General features: G+C 41.2%; 1 protein-coding gene and 1 long non-coding RNA gene across 4 annotated transcripts in view; one reads left to right on the top strand and one right to left on the bottom strand.

The window, feature by feature from the left end:
- The window catches only part of LOC144315662 (uncharacterized), a 330,188-nt gene that overhangs the window by 282,336 nt on the left and 34,240 nt on the right, over positions 1–13,612 (bottom strand). The gene's annotated exons all lie outside the window — the stretch shown is intronic.
- Positions 485–6,750, top strand: LOC144315659 (uncharacterized). Of its 2 annotated transcripts, XM_077900587.1 has the most exons (3): positions 485–718; positions 5,105–5,150; positions 5,265–6,750. In XM_077900587.1, exons 1-3 carry the CDS (start codon positions 660–662, stop codon positions 5,583–5,585), a joined length of 426 nt encoding a protein of 141 aa, XP_077756713.1. In that variant the 5' UTR covers positions 485–659; the 3' UTR covers positions 5,586–6,750. The 2 variants fall into 2 exon arrangements, 1 of the variants encoding a protein (XP_077756713.1); XR_013381384.1 differs by lacking the exon at positions 5,105–5,150.

Here is a 13,612-nt window from a genome sequence, read left to right as displayed (position 1 = left end):
TTAGGCATTCCCTCTGTGTTGTCTACTCTCCTTTCATGCAGAACTGAATGTGTTCTACATAGTGAATGTTCACATCTTCCCCCTTTCCCACCAAGAACACGATTTCTACTTTTATCAATTCTTTCTTCCAATTCCCATTGTTACATAAGCTGAAATAGGCATATGTCTTAAAAATAGACCTATGTATATAATTTAGCTGTGAATGTGGTATTCAAGCAGTCTCCAACTTGAGAGCAGGCTCTGTTCCAAAACTTTGAGTGTATGTCAGTTTTCTGGTACTCAAAATGCATTTTCCCATAGAAACCATGTTGTGCGTGGTGGTTAGAGTCCCAGGCAGCCCACGGAAGCCTGTTGAAGCCCCATTTAACTGGAGTGCAATACTGTCCTAATAGGACCCTAGACCTCAGTGTCTTTCCATGGGAAAGCACATCTGAGGTTCTAACTGAGGACCCTTCTCCCTTCCAAATTCCATGACTATGAGGGTGTTTACAGGATCTCCCCAAGTTCTCATAGAGATGGGTCCTGCAACTCAAGTTCCAAACACCCTCTTTGGAATAATTTATCAGTTTTCTCCTCCTCTTCCACATCGTGCCCATTAACAGTCAAATGATGGTTTTCTCACAACACATCAGCACAAAGCAGGGAACCAGCTTCTCATCATGGTTGTCTTGCCTTCAGGAAGGGAAAGCAACGGGGAAAGTCCTTACCTGGGAGGCAGGTAAGTGGCTACCCTTATATGCTCTATTAGGCTTTGGTAGCTTGTGGAAAGAAAGAGGGAGGCTCCAAGAGAGTAGGCAGGAGGGTGCTTAAAACTAACTTCATTTTCTTAAGAAGCAGCCTAATGCCTAGAACTATATCAAATACATCCAAGAAGGAACAAACTATACATGGAGGTTCATGGTCAACACAAAAGAAAAACTGATACGTGTTTCTTTAAAATTACAACCATCCCTAGATACATTATTAGGTGAAAACAGAACAAACTACACAAAACAAGGTGGGGTGAGAGAAGACAAAAGGGTACCACACCTGAGTTAACATGAGTGCCCCCTTAGGAGCACCAAACAGTGCCCAGCTGGCCAGGCTCCCACAGCAGTATGGGTACCACACCCCAGAACCCCAGTGTAAGCCCCCTTGGGATATCTAGCAAGGTGATTTCTCAATTGTTCTTAGCTATGGTTGGGGTTTTTTTTAGATTTTATTTATTCATGAGAGACACACAGAAAGAGGCAGAAACATAGGCAGAGGGATAAGCAGGCTCCCTGCGGGGAGCCAGATGTGGGCAGAACTTGATCCCAGGACCCCAAGATCATGACGTGAGCCAAAGGCAGACTCTCAACCACTGAGCTACCCAGGTGCCCTGGCTATAGTTGCTTTTAATTTCAGGTTTTGTTTTTTGGCTTTAGCATTTAGCTTGAAGTCACCTATTCAATGAAGAATTGTTATAAATAACGTTTGGAGACATAAGAGTCCATTTTTTCATTATTTATGAATCATAAAGTAGATAACTCATCTTCACAGCTTTCATTAAATTCTACCTCCAGCTTCCACTGTAATGACAGAGAAAGAAAAGTAACTTTATACCCAAAGTTTGGGGGTTTCCTCTATTGTCCAGAAATGCCTCTCCCTTAGTGAGTAATCACCACAAATCCATAGGAGAAACAACTCAATGGTTCTTAACCATCAAGAGGAACAAGGGGTGACCAGGCCCACCTGCCATCCCACACTGTCCTTTGGACATCATGTCTGAAAAAAACAGAGGCTTCCACCATCAATAGATGAATGGATAAACAAAATGTGATATATGCACAATAGAACATCATTCAACTTTAAAAAGGAAGGAAATTCTGACACCTGCTACATTAAGCTAAGTGAAATAAGCCAGATACAAAAGGACAAATATTGTATAATCCCACTTACATGAGGTAGCTAGAGTAGCCAAATTCATGGAGACAGAAAGTAGAATGGTGGTTTCCAGGAGCTGAGGGAAGGGGGAAAATAGGGAGCTACTATTCCTTCTCTTTCATTTTTTTTAATTGAAGTATAGTTGACATACAATATTATTTTAGTTTCAGGTGTACAGCATAGAATTTGACAACTGTATACATTACACATTGTTCATCATGATTAGTGTGGTCACCATTCTTCACCATACAAAGTTACTACAATATTGTTGAATATATTCCTTATGCTATGCTTTTTATCCCTGTAACTTAATCCCCTTCACCTATTTCACCCATCCTCTTACCTGCTTCCTTCTGGCAAATACCAGTTTGTTCTCTAGGAGTCTGTTTCTATTTTCTATTTTTTATTTGTTCATTTGTTTTTTTTTAGATTTCATATGTAAGTAAAATCATATGGTATTTGTCTTTCTCTGTCTGACTTATTTCTTGTAACATAATACTCTCCAGAACCATCCATGTCCTTGCAAATGGCAAGATCTCATTTCTTTTATGGCTGGGTAATATTCCATTGTATATATATACCACATCCTCTTTATCCATTCATCTATTGATGAACACCGAGGTTGCTTCCATATTCTTGGCCATTGTAAATAATACTGCAATAAAAATAAGGGTGCATATAACTTTTTGAATTAGTGTTTTTGTTTTCTTTGGATCAATACCCAGCAGTAGAATTACTGGAAATATAGGACATTCCTATTTTTAATTTTTTGAGGGACCTCCATACTGTTTCCCATAGTGGCTGAACCAATTTACATTCCTACCAACAGTGCATAAAGGTTACTTTTCTCCATATCCTCACTAACAGTATCTTTGATGTTAGCCATTCTAAGTGGTGTGAAGTGCTATTTCATGATAGTTTTGATTTGCATTTCTCTGATTAGTGATGTTGAGCATCTTTTCATTTATCTGTTGGCTATCTATATGTCATTGAAAAATGTCTCTTGAGGTCCTCTGCCTATTTTTAAATTGGATTATTTGTTTTTTGGTATTAAGTTGTATGAGTCCTTTATATACTTTAGATATTAGCCCTTAAATAAATATGCCATTTGCATATATCTTCAGGGAGTTATTGTTTAATGGGCCCAGAGTTTCAGTTTGAGATGATGGAAGAAGTTCTAGAAAAGTAGTGATGATGGTTATACAACATCCCGAATATACTTAATGCCACTGAACTATACATTTAAAAATGGTTAAAATGGCAAACATTATTTGATATAGATATATAGCTATAGCTATAGATATAGATATATGGGCCGCAGTGTCCATAGCCCTCATCTAGGGCTTTGTGTAGAGGGAGAAGACTGGCTCCCTATCTTTTCTCCCTTCTCACCTCCTGCACATCACAAAAATCTTCCCCACACCCTCTCTGCCTTTATTTTTTGACTCATGCAACTTGTAACTAGGTGTTTATGGAATAGAGGAGAATGAAAAAAAAAGAAAAAAATATATATATAAACACACACACAAACAATTATATGGGTTTCCAGCTTTTGTTCAAGCACTCTACCTCATTCTAAAAACATGTAGTGAGGGACAATTATATGCCAAGTGCTGTTCAAGGTTGGGGGAGGGGATTTTAAATAGGATGGTCAGGGCACTGGGTGGCTCAGATAGTTAAATGTCTGCCTTTGGCTCAGGTCATGATCTCCAGGTCCTGGAATTGAGCCCATGTCTGGCTCCCAGCTTCTCTGTCTCCCGCTCCCTCTGCCTCTCCCCCTGCATGCTCTCTCTTTCTCTCTCTCAAATGAATAAATAAAAGCTCTTAAAAAAAAACACAACAGGATGATCAAAGTGGGACTCATTATGAAGGTGAAATCTCAGCAAAGATTTAAAGTGAAAGAATGAGTAGGCCATGCCAATACATGGACAGAGCATTCCTGGCAGAGAAAACAGCCAGTGCAAAGGCCCTGATACATATATTATTCTTTGATGTCTGAGGACCAAATGTTGCTGAGGGAACTTGTGTGGGTTTGCATGGTTGTGATTGCAGTAATGCTAGAATTTCCCAGCAGAGATGTTCTGCAGGCAGTTAATACTGGATATGTAAGAGGTCAGGGATGCAGATAACCAATTCAAGTCTCATCACATGGAAGCAACAAAGCTATGATGTAGGCTATGCATGTTCTTCATTCAATCACTGTTTTCCCCAAGGCACCACCCCCCACACATACACCCTCTGTTGTGGCCAGTGATGCAGTTTGAGCCTCTGGGGTTCAACTGATAACAAAGACTAAACTTCTTTTCTTCTGTGATGGGGTAAAGCTGGGTTGTAGAGGGGCTCTGAGAGACTAACAATTTCTCAAACACACTTTCAACAAATGCTCTTTTTAGCCACTCTTTCTGAAGTCCAGCACTCGCTCTACACTTTTGGGTGAGGTTAGATCCTCTGCTTCCTTTTTATTAAAAGAAGGAGTGAATGAATGAACAAACAGTATTTCTGAAACAAGAGAGTCTGATGCTGGAATATGTAGTTCAGATTTCAGGGCCTCTTGGAAGTCAGGTGAGAGGGAGAAATCACAGAAAACATTGGAAGGATTAGGAATAGTGTTAAGGACAGGGGCTGCTGCAGATGGAGTTCATCATGGGGCCAGAGCCAAGTGTCTGGAAGGTGACACTGAAGGGGGTCCCTACTGAAAATATGTCCTAGGATTCAGGTTCAAGACACCAGAGGGCATTATGCACATGCTCTAGGATTGTACTCAAGGGTCTTATCCCATTCCAAGCCTTCCATTTACTTAAACTCATTGTTTCTGGTCCATACACTTGGGGAAAGCATGGACAGGAAATCCCTAAAGATTTCCAAGAATTCTTGTGACTTTGGTGAGCAATTTTGTTATACAAGGTTGTATTTGGCACCTGGGCTTCCAAATCATTTTGAGGATACTTCAGAATACTTAATATATGTGTTTAATAACAAACTGTATATCACTTCCTCACAAAGACCATGATCTCATCAAAGAAAACAAAAATGTCATATTCATTTCTGTAGCCTACGGTTGCAGCACAGCATCTGACCATAATTGGTGCTCAGTAGGTATTTCTGGAATAAATCAATGGATGACTACTATTGATGCAACCAGAGTAAGGTTTCACTATTGAAATGTGTTTTAATACCTTATTCTTCCTACTATACATAGGAGGCCTGGCGGGAAAGTTTCCATTTTCAAGATCAATGACAAAAAGGTGTGTTAGTTATCTACTGGTGTGTAACAAACTAGCCCAAAACTTAGCAGCTTCAAGCAACACACATTTATTCTTTATTAATATCTCTGTTATTTTCCATTTTCTGTGAACCAGGAACCTGGGTACGGCTTAGCTGGGGTGGCTTCAGGCTCTCTCACAGGCTGCAGGCCAGGTGGCAGCTGGAGCTACAGTCATCTCAAGATTCCCATGAAGCAGGACCCACTTCCAAGCTCATACAGTGGTGCTGGCAGGATTCAGTTCTTCACGGGCCATCAGACTGAGGATCTTAGTTCCTCACTGGCTATTAACCAGAGGCTACCCTCATGTCCTTGCCATGTGGGTCTCTCCACCATGGAAGCTTGCTTCATCAAAGCCAACAAGTCAAGAAGGCAAGAGAAAGTATGCCAGCAAGATGAACATCAGAGCCTTTTATAACCTAACCTTCAGAGTGACATTCCCATCACTTTCATGGTATTCTAGTCATTAGAAGCCAGTCACTAGGTCCAGCCCACACACAAGGCATGAATACCAGGAGGCATGGATGGTTGAAAGCCATCTAAGAAGCAGACTACCACAAGGGGCACCAAGTGTACCTAAGTCCTTCAAGATCATACAGTGGATTTGAGGCCAGAGTCAATGCTTAAAGGTTTGAGCTCTCCCCTCTTCATTCTGGATGCTGCAGACAGGCCTCAGGGAGTGGGACAAGTGGAATGGAAGGGAGAAGAGCAGAATGGTGAAGGAAGAAGGGCTCCAATCCACTCATCTAAATTTACACTGGAACAATTTACATTCTTCAAGTTATCAAAGCATTAAACAGAAATGAGAAGTGACTGCAAGTATGGATTTATTACCACTAATGCAAAAGCTGTTCCTAATAATGTTTTAAAGCATTTCCATATAATACATCTGTTCAGTTCAAATTTATAATTGCAGTCTGGAAAGAAGCACAGTGGTGATTGGGGAGCCCTGAAGAGCTGAGTTTGACTGGCCCTTTGTATGCAGGTCTTTGGGGTATAGAGGGAGTTGCTTTGGGCTGATTTTAGTCTAGAAACCATTGCTGGTCCAGTCAGTGACAAATCCCTCATCCCACCCCCCTACCCTATGATGCTGCTCACATCCCCCATGGAAGAAGAGAAAGTTTGGGGAATAGCAATACTAGGCCTGGGGAATGGGCTCTCAAATTGAAAGCTGTATAGAAGATTAATTTAGATGATTCTAGACCCTCTTCCACCCACAGCTCCCTCAGCCTTCCCCACTGTGTCCTCAGATCTTTCTTCCTGTGGGGTTAGCTCCTCTTTATTTGAGAGGCAGAGTTTGATGCAGAAAGTCCAAGGCATCTCCATACCATCTCCACATCCCTATCCAGTGTGTGTGTGTGTTCATGTTCATGTGTGCTGGTACATGCACATGCATGTCAGGGTTGGGGGAAGAGGGGCCTCAAAATAGCAACATGTCATTTCTAGGCCCTTTAGGAATAAATGAAGCATGATGAGAACAATGTAAGATAACTGAAGTTGAAGGGTGGGGGGCAAGTGGTATAAGAAAGAAGTAGAAAAGTATACATCTGGTACATTTTGTCTCACTCTTCAAATTAAGCCTTCCTATTTGAGGAAAAAGAAAACCAAAGCTCAGAGATGAAGTAGCTTGCCCAAAGTGTTGCATTGGTAGATCCAGACCATTGTCTTAGAGCTACTTGACCAAGTATTGGATGGTAACGGCAGCGTGATCACGTCTGATGGAGCAGCTGGCCTTCCTTATAATAGCAGCTTGGCAAAATTAACCTCCTTCCAGCTTAGAAATTATATACAGACAGAACCTGACTTATGATGGTTTACTTATGATTTTTCAGCATTATGATGATGGGAAAAGAATATGCATTCAATAAAAACCATACTTCGAACTTTGATCTTTTCCTGGCCTAATGATCCACATTATGACCCTTTCCCAAGATGCTGGGCACCAGTCAGCCTTGTGATCATGAGGGCAAATAACCAATACACTTACAACTATTCTGTACTATACAGCCATTCTGTTTTTCACATTCAGTATTTAATACGTTACATATAATAATCAATGCTATTATTAAATAGGCTTTATATTGGGTGATTTTGCCCAAAGGGAGGCTAATATAAGCATCTGGCAAATTTCAGGTAGGCCAAGCTATGCTATTCAGTAGTTTAGGTGTTTTAAATGTATTTTTGACTTACAATATTTTTAGTTTATGATGGGTTTGTCAGAGTGTAATCCCATAAATTGAGGAATATTTGTATATGCATTTCTTGTTTCTAATTGTTCAAACTATTTTATTTTATTTTTTAAAGATTTTTTAAAATTTATTTATTAATAAGAGAGAGAGAGGCAGAGACACAGGCAGAGGGAGAAGCAGGGAACCTGACCCAGGTGGCCGCCATTGTTGGCTTTGAAGGTGAAAAGAGGCCATGACAAAGGAATGTGGGCAAGCTCAAGAAACTGGGAAAGGCAGAAAAGAAGACACATTTACCTCAAGAGATTCCAGAATGAATGCAGTCCTGCCAGCACCCTGAGTTTAGCCCAATGACACCGGATTTCTAACCTCCAGAATTATGAGATAGTAAATTTATGTTGTTTAAGCCAGTTATTTATGATGGAAATCATAGGAAATGCAATGGAAACAGCACAGAGTTGTCAGGTCCAGGGAGAAAGGGAGAAACTCTGTGGGGTCCAGAGAAGCAGCCCAACTCCTCCTTATAAGGGCCTGGGAGGAAGGTAGTGGCATCTAGCCCCTGCAGGGGCTAACTGGTGTTACAGTTAGAAGTCAGCCTTCACTCCTAAGTCATAAGGGCTATCAGTGAGACTCCAGACACAGCTAGAGAAGCTCTTTGGTCCCCTTCTGGGAAACTTCTGGAGTCTTTGTTTAAGAATTCAGGAACCACTAGCCAGTGACAACCACCAAGGCCCTCTTTGATCTCTTCACCATCTATGCTGTTTTGTTTATTTTCCCTGCCGTGACTGACAGCAGATTTCAAGGGAAGGGCCTTGTAATGTGTTTCATGGACAACAGTGATAAAGAAAACAAAACAAAACAAAAGAGCTCCCATTTCTCAGCAGGGCTGCCAGAAACCTCGGATAGAGAAACAGGTGTTTGCAGCAAGAGAGAAGTAGAATCCTGATGGAGCTGAGACAGGAAGAAAGAAAAGGCTTTAGAAGGCCATGAGAAGGTTGTCCACACAGGCATGGAGCCAGGAGCCGGTGGGTGCATCCCCAGGAGGGACCACTTGGACCTTGCACGAAGTTGGCACTCAGTACACATGTGCTCCTGTTATTATTATTACTGCCTAAGACAGAATGTCCTCTTGAGGATAATTATCAGATTGTCCACACGTTAGAAAGGATTAACATTCTTGTGTTCTTTGGTATAATTATTTGATCGTATTCTTCCATAAGCATACTGATAGGGTAAGACAGGTGACATTTTCCCCATTATTTGGTAAAATGTTAAAGTGAAACACATGCCCATTTTGAGTGGACTTGGGAAGTGAGCAGCTCAATGGGCAACACTGCCAAGAGACTTCAGAACAGAGGAGGAGGAAGAGTTGGCAGGAACATGTGGGCCCTGGTCTCAGGGAACTCAGGAAACAACTCTGTTGACCTCCAGAACTGAAGGAGATAAAGAGCTGGGAAGATGAAGAGCCTGGAAATACTGACCTACCATCTCCAGACCTTACAGTTACCCACCAAATAAAGCCAGGCTCTGAGCTCTGTGCTCAACCCTGCGTCATACTGATTTCCTAACTGCCTTGTCTTGAGCTGGCTGGGAATGGGGATATAAAGGAAGGCTAGCCACCTGGCAAGTCTCCCATCCTCCTGAGGCCCAGAGCCGCACCCTGGCAGGGCTTCCAGCCATTTCTGCCTTCTTCTAGTTACCAAAGGAAAAAAATACTGATTGTAAACATCACTTTAAAAGCATGCCATCCGACAGCCGGCTCAGCTGCAATACATCAGCCTGAATTGTACTCATTTATGGTGAAGCATTTTATATTAATGTTTTCATTGCTTATCACAGACACTGGCTTTAAAGTGCTTAAGCCAGCTGTACTGAGTTATTTATTAGGCTTTTTTTTTCCAAGTTGCCTTTTCCTTAAATAAAGTGTTTGTTTTACTTTCATACATTTAAGACTCTCTCTCATCTCCTGCCAATCACTTCTGATGGCTGATGTGCATGTATCCCCTATTCCTCCAGAATATACTCAGAACCTATGGAAGGAACAGGAACTAGAACCAGGAGTGGCCACAAAGGGACTAGGTTCAAGTGAGGCAGAGAGCTCAGTTTCTACAGAGCCAGTTAGCTTCTCTTCCTTCATTTCCTCCCTGTTTCCCACAAGCTGGATTCCATCTCCACAGTAGCACTGAAAACCTCCAACTGTCGCCTTAAGTCAACTGATTTGACAACTGGGCTATAGTCACTTCTGTTGATCATCTCCCCCCTTCCTTGGTTCTCTTCCTGACATGGTGATCAGTTCTCTGTCCTCTCCATTGACTTAACCTTCCTCTTCTTCCCTAAATGTGGCTGGTCCAAGGGTCAGGCCTCAGGCCTGTCTCCTTCAGAACTAGCACCTACATGAAGTGAAGTCCAAAGACTGAATGGTCAGATACTTTCCTTCATTAACCCACTGGGTTCCTAGAAGACCGTCCAATAAGATGGAAAGCTAGTGGGTTTGTCTCTGAAGAGTCTAACATTTGGCTAACAAGGATGAATTGGCTATCCAATCACTCCACACTGAAGACCATTAGCCAACAAAGCCCACCCCATAACTGCAAAATTCCAGTTAGCAACATGGTTCCTCACCCTGAAATGTGAACAGATAGCTAAATAAAGCAGACATTTAAGAACTCTAACAAAAATCAAAACAAAACAAAAATTGTAAATAAGGAACTCATAGGAAACAAAAGTAATTCTTTAGCAGGAAGCTAAAGAATTCTTTTTAAAAAACTATCGTTAATACCTTAAGAAAAAAATAAGATAGCTAGCCATTTAGCAATAGCAGGTTATTGTAAAAGAAAAGTTAGAAAATAAAAAAGAGTAAATGGATATTACATTTTGTGTAATTAGGCACACAAGCCTAATAAATAGGCTTCTAGAAGAGAAATATAAGAAATATCTTAGGAAGTAGAGGACAGTGAGATGAAACAAAGAAAGGAAATGATAGGAAAATTAAAGTATTCATCAAGGAGGTCCAAAAATCTCTTACAGAAATTTCAGTAAGAGAGCTCAGAAACAACATGGGGGCAATTATAGATAACAAAGCCCACAAGGATCTCCAAAATAAGAATGTGAAATTCCAGATGTAATGGACTTCTCAAAAGGTCAAACATAATGAATGAAAAAAAGATGCACACTAAGTAGATCATCCTGAAATTTTAAAACACTGAGGACAAAGAGTGGAGATAAACATTTTCAGAGAAGTGTAAAAAAAGGATCTCACATATAAGCAGAAATTGGTAATGCATCAGATTTCTCAATAGTGAAACCAGAACCTAGAATACATTGGAGCAATGTATTTCCATCTTAGAATTCTGTATCTGGCCAAATGGTAAGTCAAATGTGAAGAGAAAAGACATACTCAGATATGAAACTGCTCTAAAATTTTACACCATGTGGGTTTTCCTGAGAAGCTTCTGGAAGAATATATTCACTAAAGCAACAGAGTAAAACAAAGACAAAAGATCAAGGAAGGAGGACAACACCAGAGGAAACCAGTGCAGAGCAAAGTGAGACATGAGGGGTACAGCAGGCCTAGGGGGAGGAATCAAAATCAAATAGAGCTTGGGGTTGGGGATCCCAGAAGGGGAGGTTTCAAGAAGAAAAGCAGCATTGTTTAGTCACCCAGTGGGTTTGACTGTGTCTAGGGGATCTTGGTAGCTCCGTCAGAGAATCTGGGGAAGAATCAATGGTAGGTACAAAGAAAATTAGGTAAAATATTAAATTTGACAATTTTTAGCTCTTGGAAAAACAAAAAAAATTGTGTATAAAAGGAAATTATCCTATCTCTATTCCTTTATGAATATTTTTATAGATATAAATATGAAAATCCTAAAAATAAACTTCACAGAAAATTGCATTACAGCTATGCTGGAAGGATGGAAGAAAGAGAAGGGGTGATGTGTTAGCTCAAAGAGAGGAAGCCTACTCTTCTGTAGATGGAAGTTAAAAAACACTGTCCTGGAGATACAGCAGTATATTAATATCATCTAGAAATAGGAAGGTAAATGCTAGCAACAAGAGCTCGAAAAGTTGAGAGGTGTTTCTAGGGAGTAAGATTCAAAAATGAAGAAAGGTAGGCCAAGGAACTACCAAGTTTTTTGCAAGTCTTGTCATAAATTTGAATTTTGTAATCATTTACATGTACTAGTTTCATGGTAAAAATTTAATGCAGGTATATAAATTTAACAACATATGCATAGCCGTATATTCTAGAAAGGACAAGACTTCATTATGAACAGATACACAATGGAGAGCAAAAGCAGTCCCTACTCATGGAACCTCTCTTTAAACGTGGCATGCTGTCTCATACCTCAAGACCCTGCACATATCTCTCCCTGACCACTTGTCTGTATGGAAGATGCAGACTCAGTCATTAAGGCTTCTTTCACACTTCCTTAACTCCTCCAAGCAGCAGGCCTGTCCTGAATCCTATTGCCCTTTTCTGCAAAGCACAACTGCAGTGATTGTCTCACTATACTAGATACATGCATTTGCAAGCCCATCTCTCTGCTAGTCATGCAAGGACTTCATTTTACCCTAAGCGTGTCCCTAATGCCCAGCACAGTGCCTGACTTTATGTCAAAGCCCAAAAAGTGTTTGTCAACTTACTGCATGCATGCATGGATGCATATGTAGAGGGCAGGGCTGTGCCCTTTTAAAAAAAAAAAAAAAAAAGGAGAAACACTCATTGATTAAATAAACAAGGAGGACTGAGAGAGGAGGAAATATTCAGGAAATTGATTGTACCATCCTCCTTGGGCTAGGTACAGGGGCTGCATAGAGCCACTAGCACTTCAGTAGGAGCTAAAATCCTATACTATTGTTTCTACAATACTTGGGACCAAAGATAGTCCCAAAAAACTGTGCACACAAGAGGAGGGCAGAAAGGAGAGAAGTGATATGGAAAAGAGACCCTGGGGGCCTGAAGGTACACCTTGCTGGCAGTGGCACCTGTCTCTACCTGTGTCTTCCATCAAGAAGCACAGATGCCTCTTGTATGCCACTGGATATTGCTTTGTTATCTGTGACCACAGATAAGAAGTAAGAAGTAAGAAGCCAGGGCACCCTCCAGTAGTGACACACCATGTCTAATACTGGGGTCATGATGATCCCAGCCCATGGCACACTCAGTACTACTCACACTAATAGTTTGCACAGAGATCTCCAAATGAGTGAGCAACAAGATATAGGGTTCCTTTGCAGCCCCTTGGCCCCACCCCTGGCCCTGCTCCATCCAGGACAGCTGTTTCCTAAAGAGACCTCAACCTCATAACCTGAGTCTAAAAGGCAAGGAGCATTTACCAAAGACTCCAAGAAAACTTCTAAAGTCCTACTGATGCCACCTGGTTCCCACCAAAGTATCTTCAGCAATGGAAAGTTAAATGAATTTCTCATACATTCATCCAACCCAGGATGGTAGCTGGTCAGCTTTGTGGCATGATTTAAAGGCTCTGAAAAAACCACACTGCCCCAAAATATCTCCCTACTGGCCTGAAATTTTTCATTTCACTTTATAATCATGCCTGAAATTCCACCAATTAGAAACTCATTTACAAGCCCCTCTTGTAAAATGTGCAAGAGTGATTAGCTTTATCTGATGCCGCTCCAGAATCTAAAATTAGGACCAATGGTTCGGCCTAATAAAGAAAAATTGATGGGCTTTAGTTTGACTGAAAAAGCCTCTTCTGTCAGTTCTTGCTCTTCAGCAATGGGACTGGCAACTCCCATGAATGACAGATAAGCGATCACTTAAGACAAAATCTTCTCCTTCTGGACAGCTCTAAAGGGGTAGAAAGTTCTTCCTCACGGTACATTAAAATTTCCTTCCTGGCACTCTATGCAGTTTGCCCTAGTTCTGCTCTTAACAACACAAAGAAGAGTCTAATCACCATCTCCTTGTCAAATAGTCTAAGCCAGGCCTTCTCTCCCTTAGAGCTCCCATGGTCCTTCCCCCAAGTCTAACAACAGCACAATCTGTGTGCACTGATTTGGTTAAATAATATATGGCTTCAGGATTCCTTGCCTGCCCACCAGAGAATGGCTTTTGGTAGGGCAGAAGTTGTAGACTGTCTATGACATGTAGTAACAGCCTTTTATTCTCCAACTTCCCACCAACCAAGAACTCTGGCACACAGACAGCCGTGTGGGGCTGGAAGCATCACATGTGTGTTGTAGTCAAGCACCAGGCCATGTACAGGGACGTCAAATCAGAGAGAAGGGC

This window comes from Canis aureus, chromosome 6 (assembly GCF_053574225.1).
Source record: "Canis aureus isolate CA01 chromosome 6, VMU_Caureus_v.1.0, whole genome shotgun sequence".
Taxonomy (NCBI): domain Eukaryota; kingdom Metazoa; phylum Chordata; class Mammalia; order Carnivora; family Canidae; genus Canis; species Canis aureus.
This window is presented reverse-complemented; position numbering and strand designations above follow the sequence as displayed.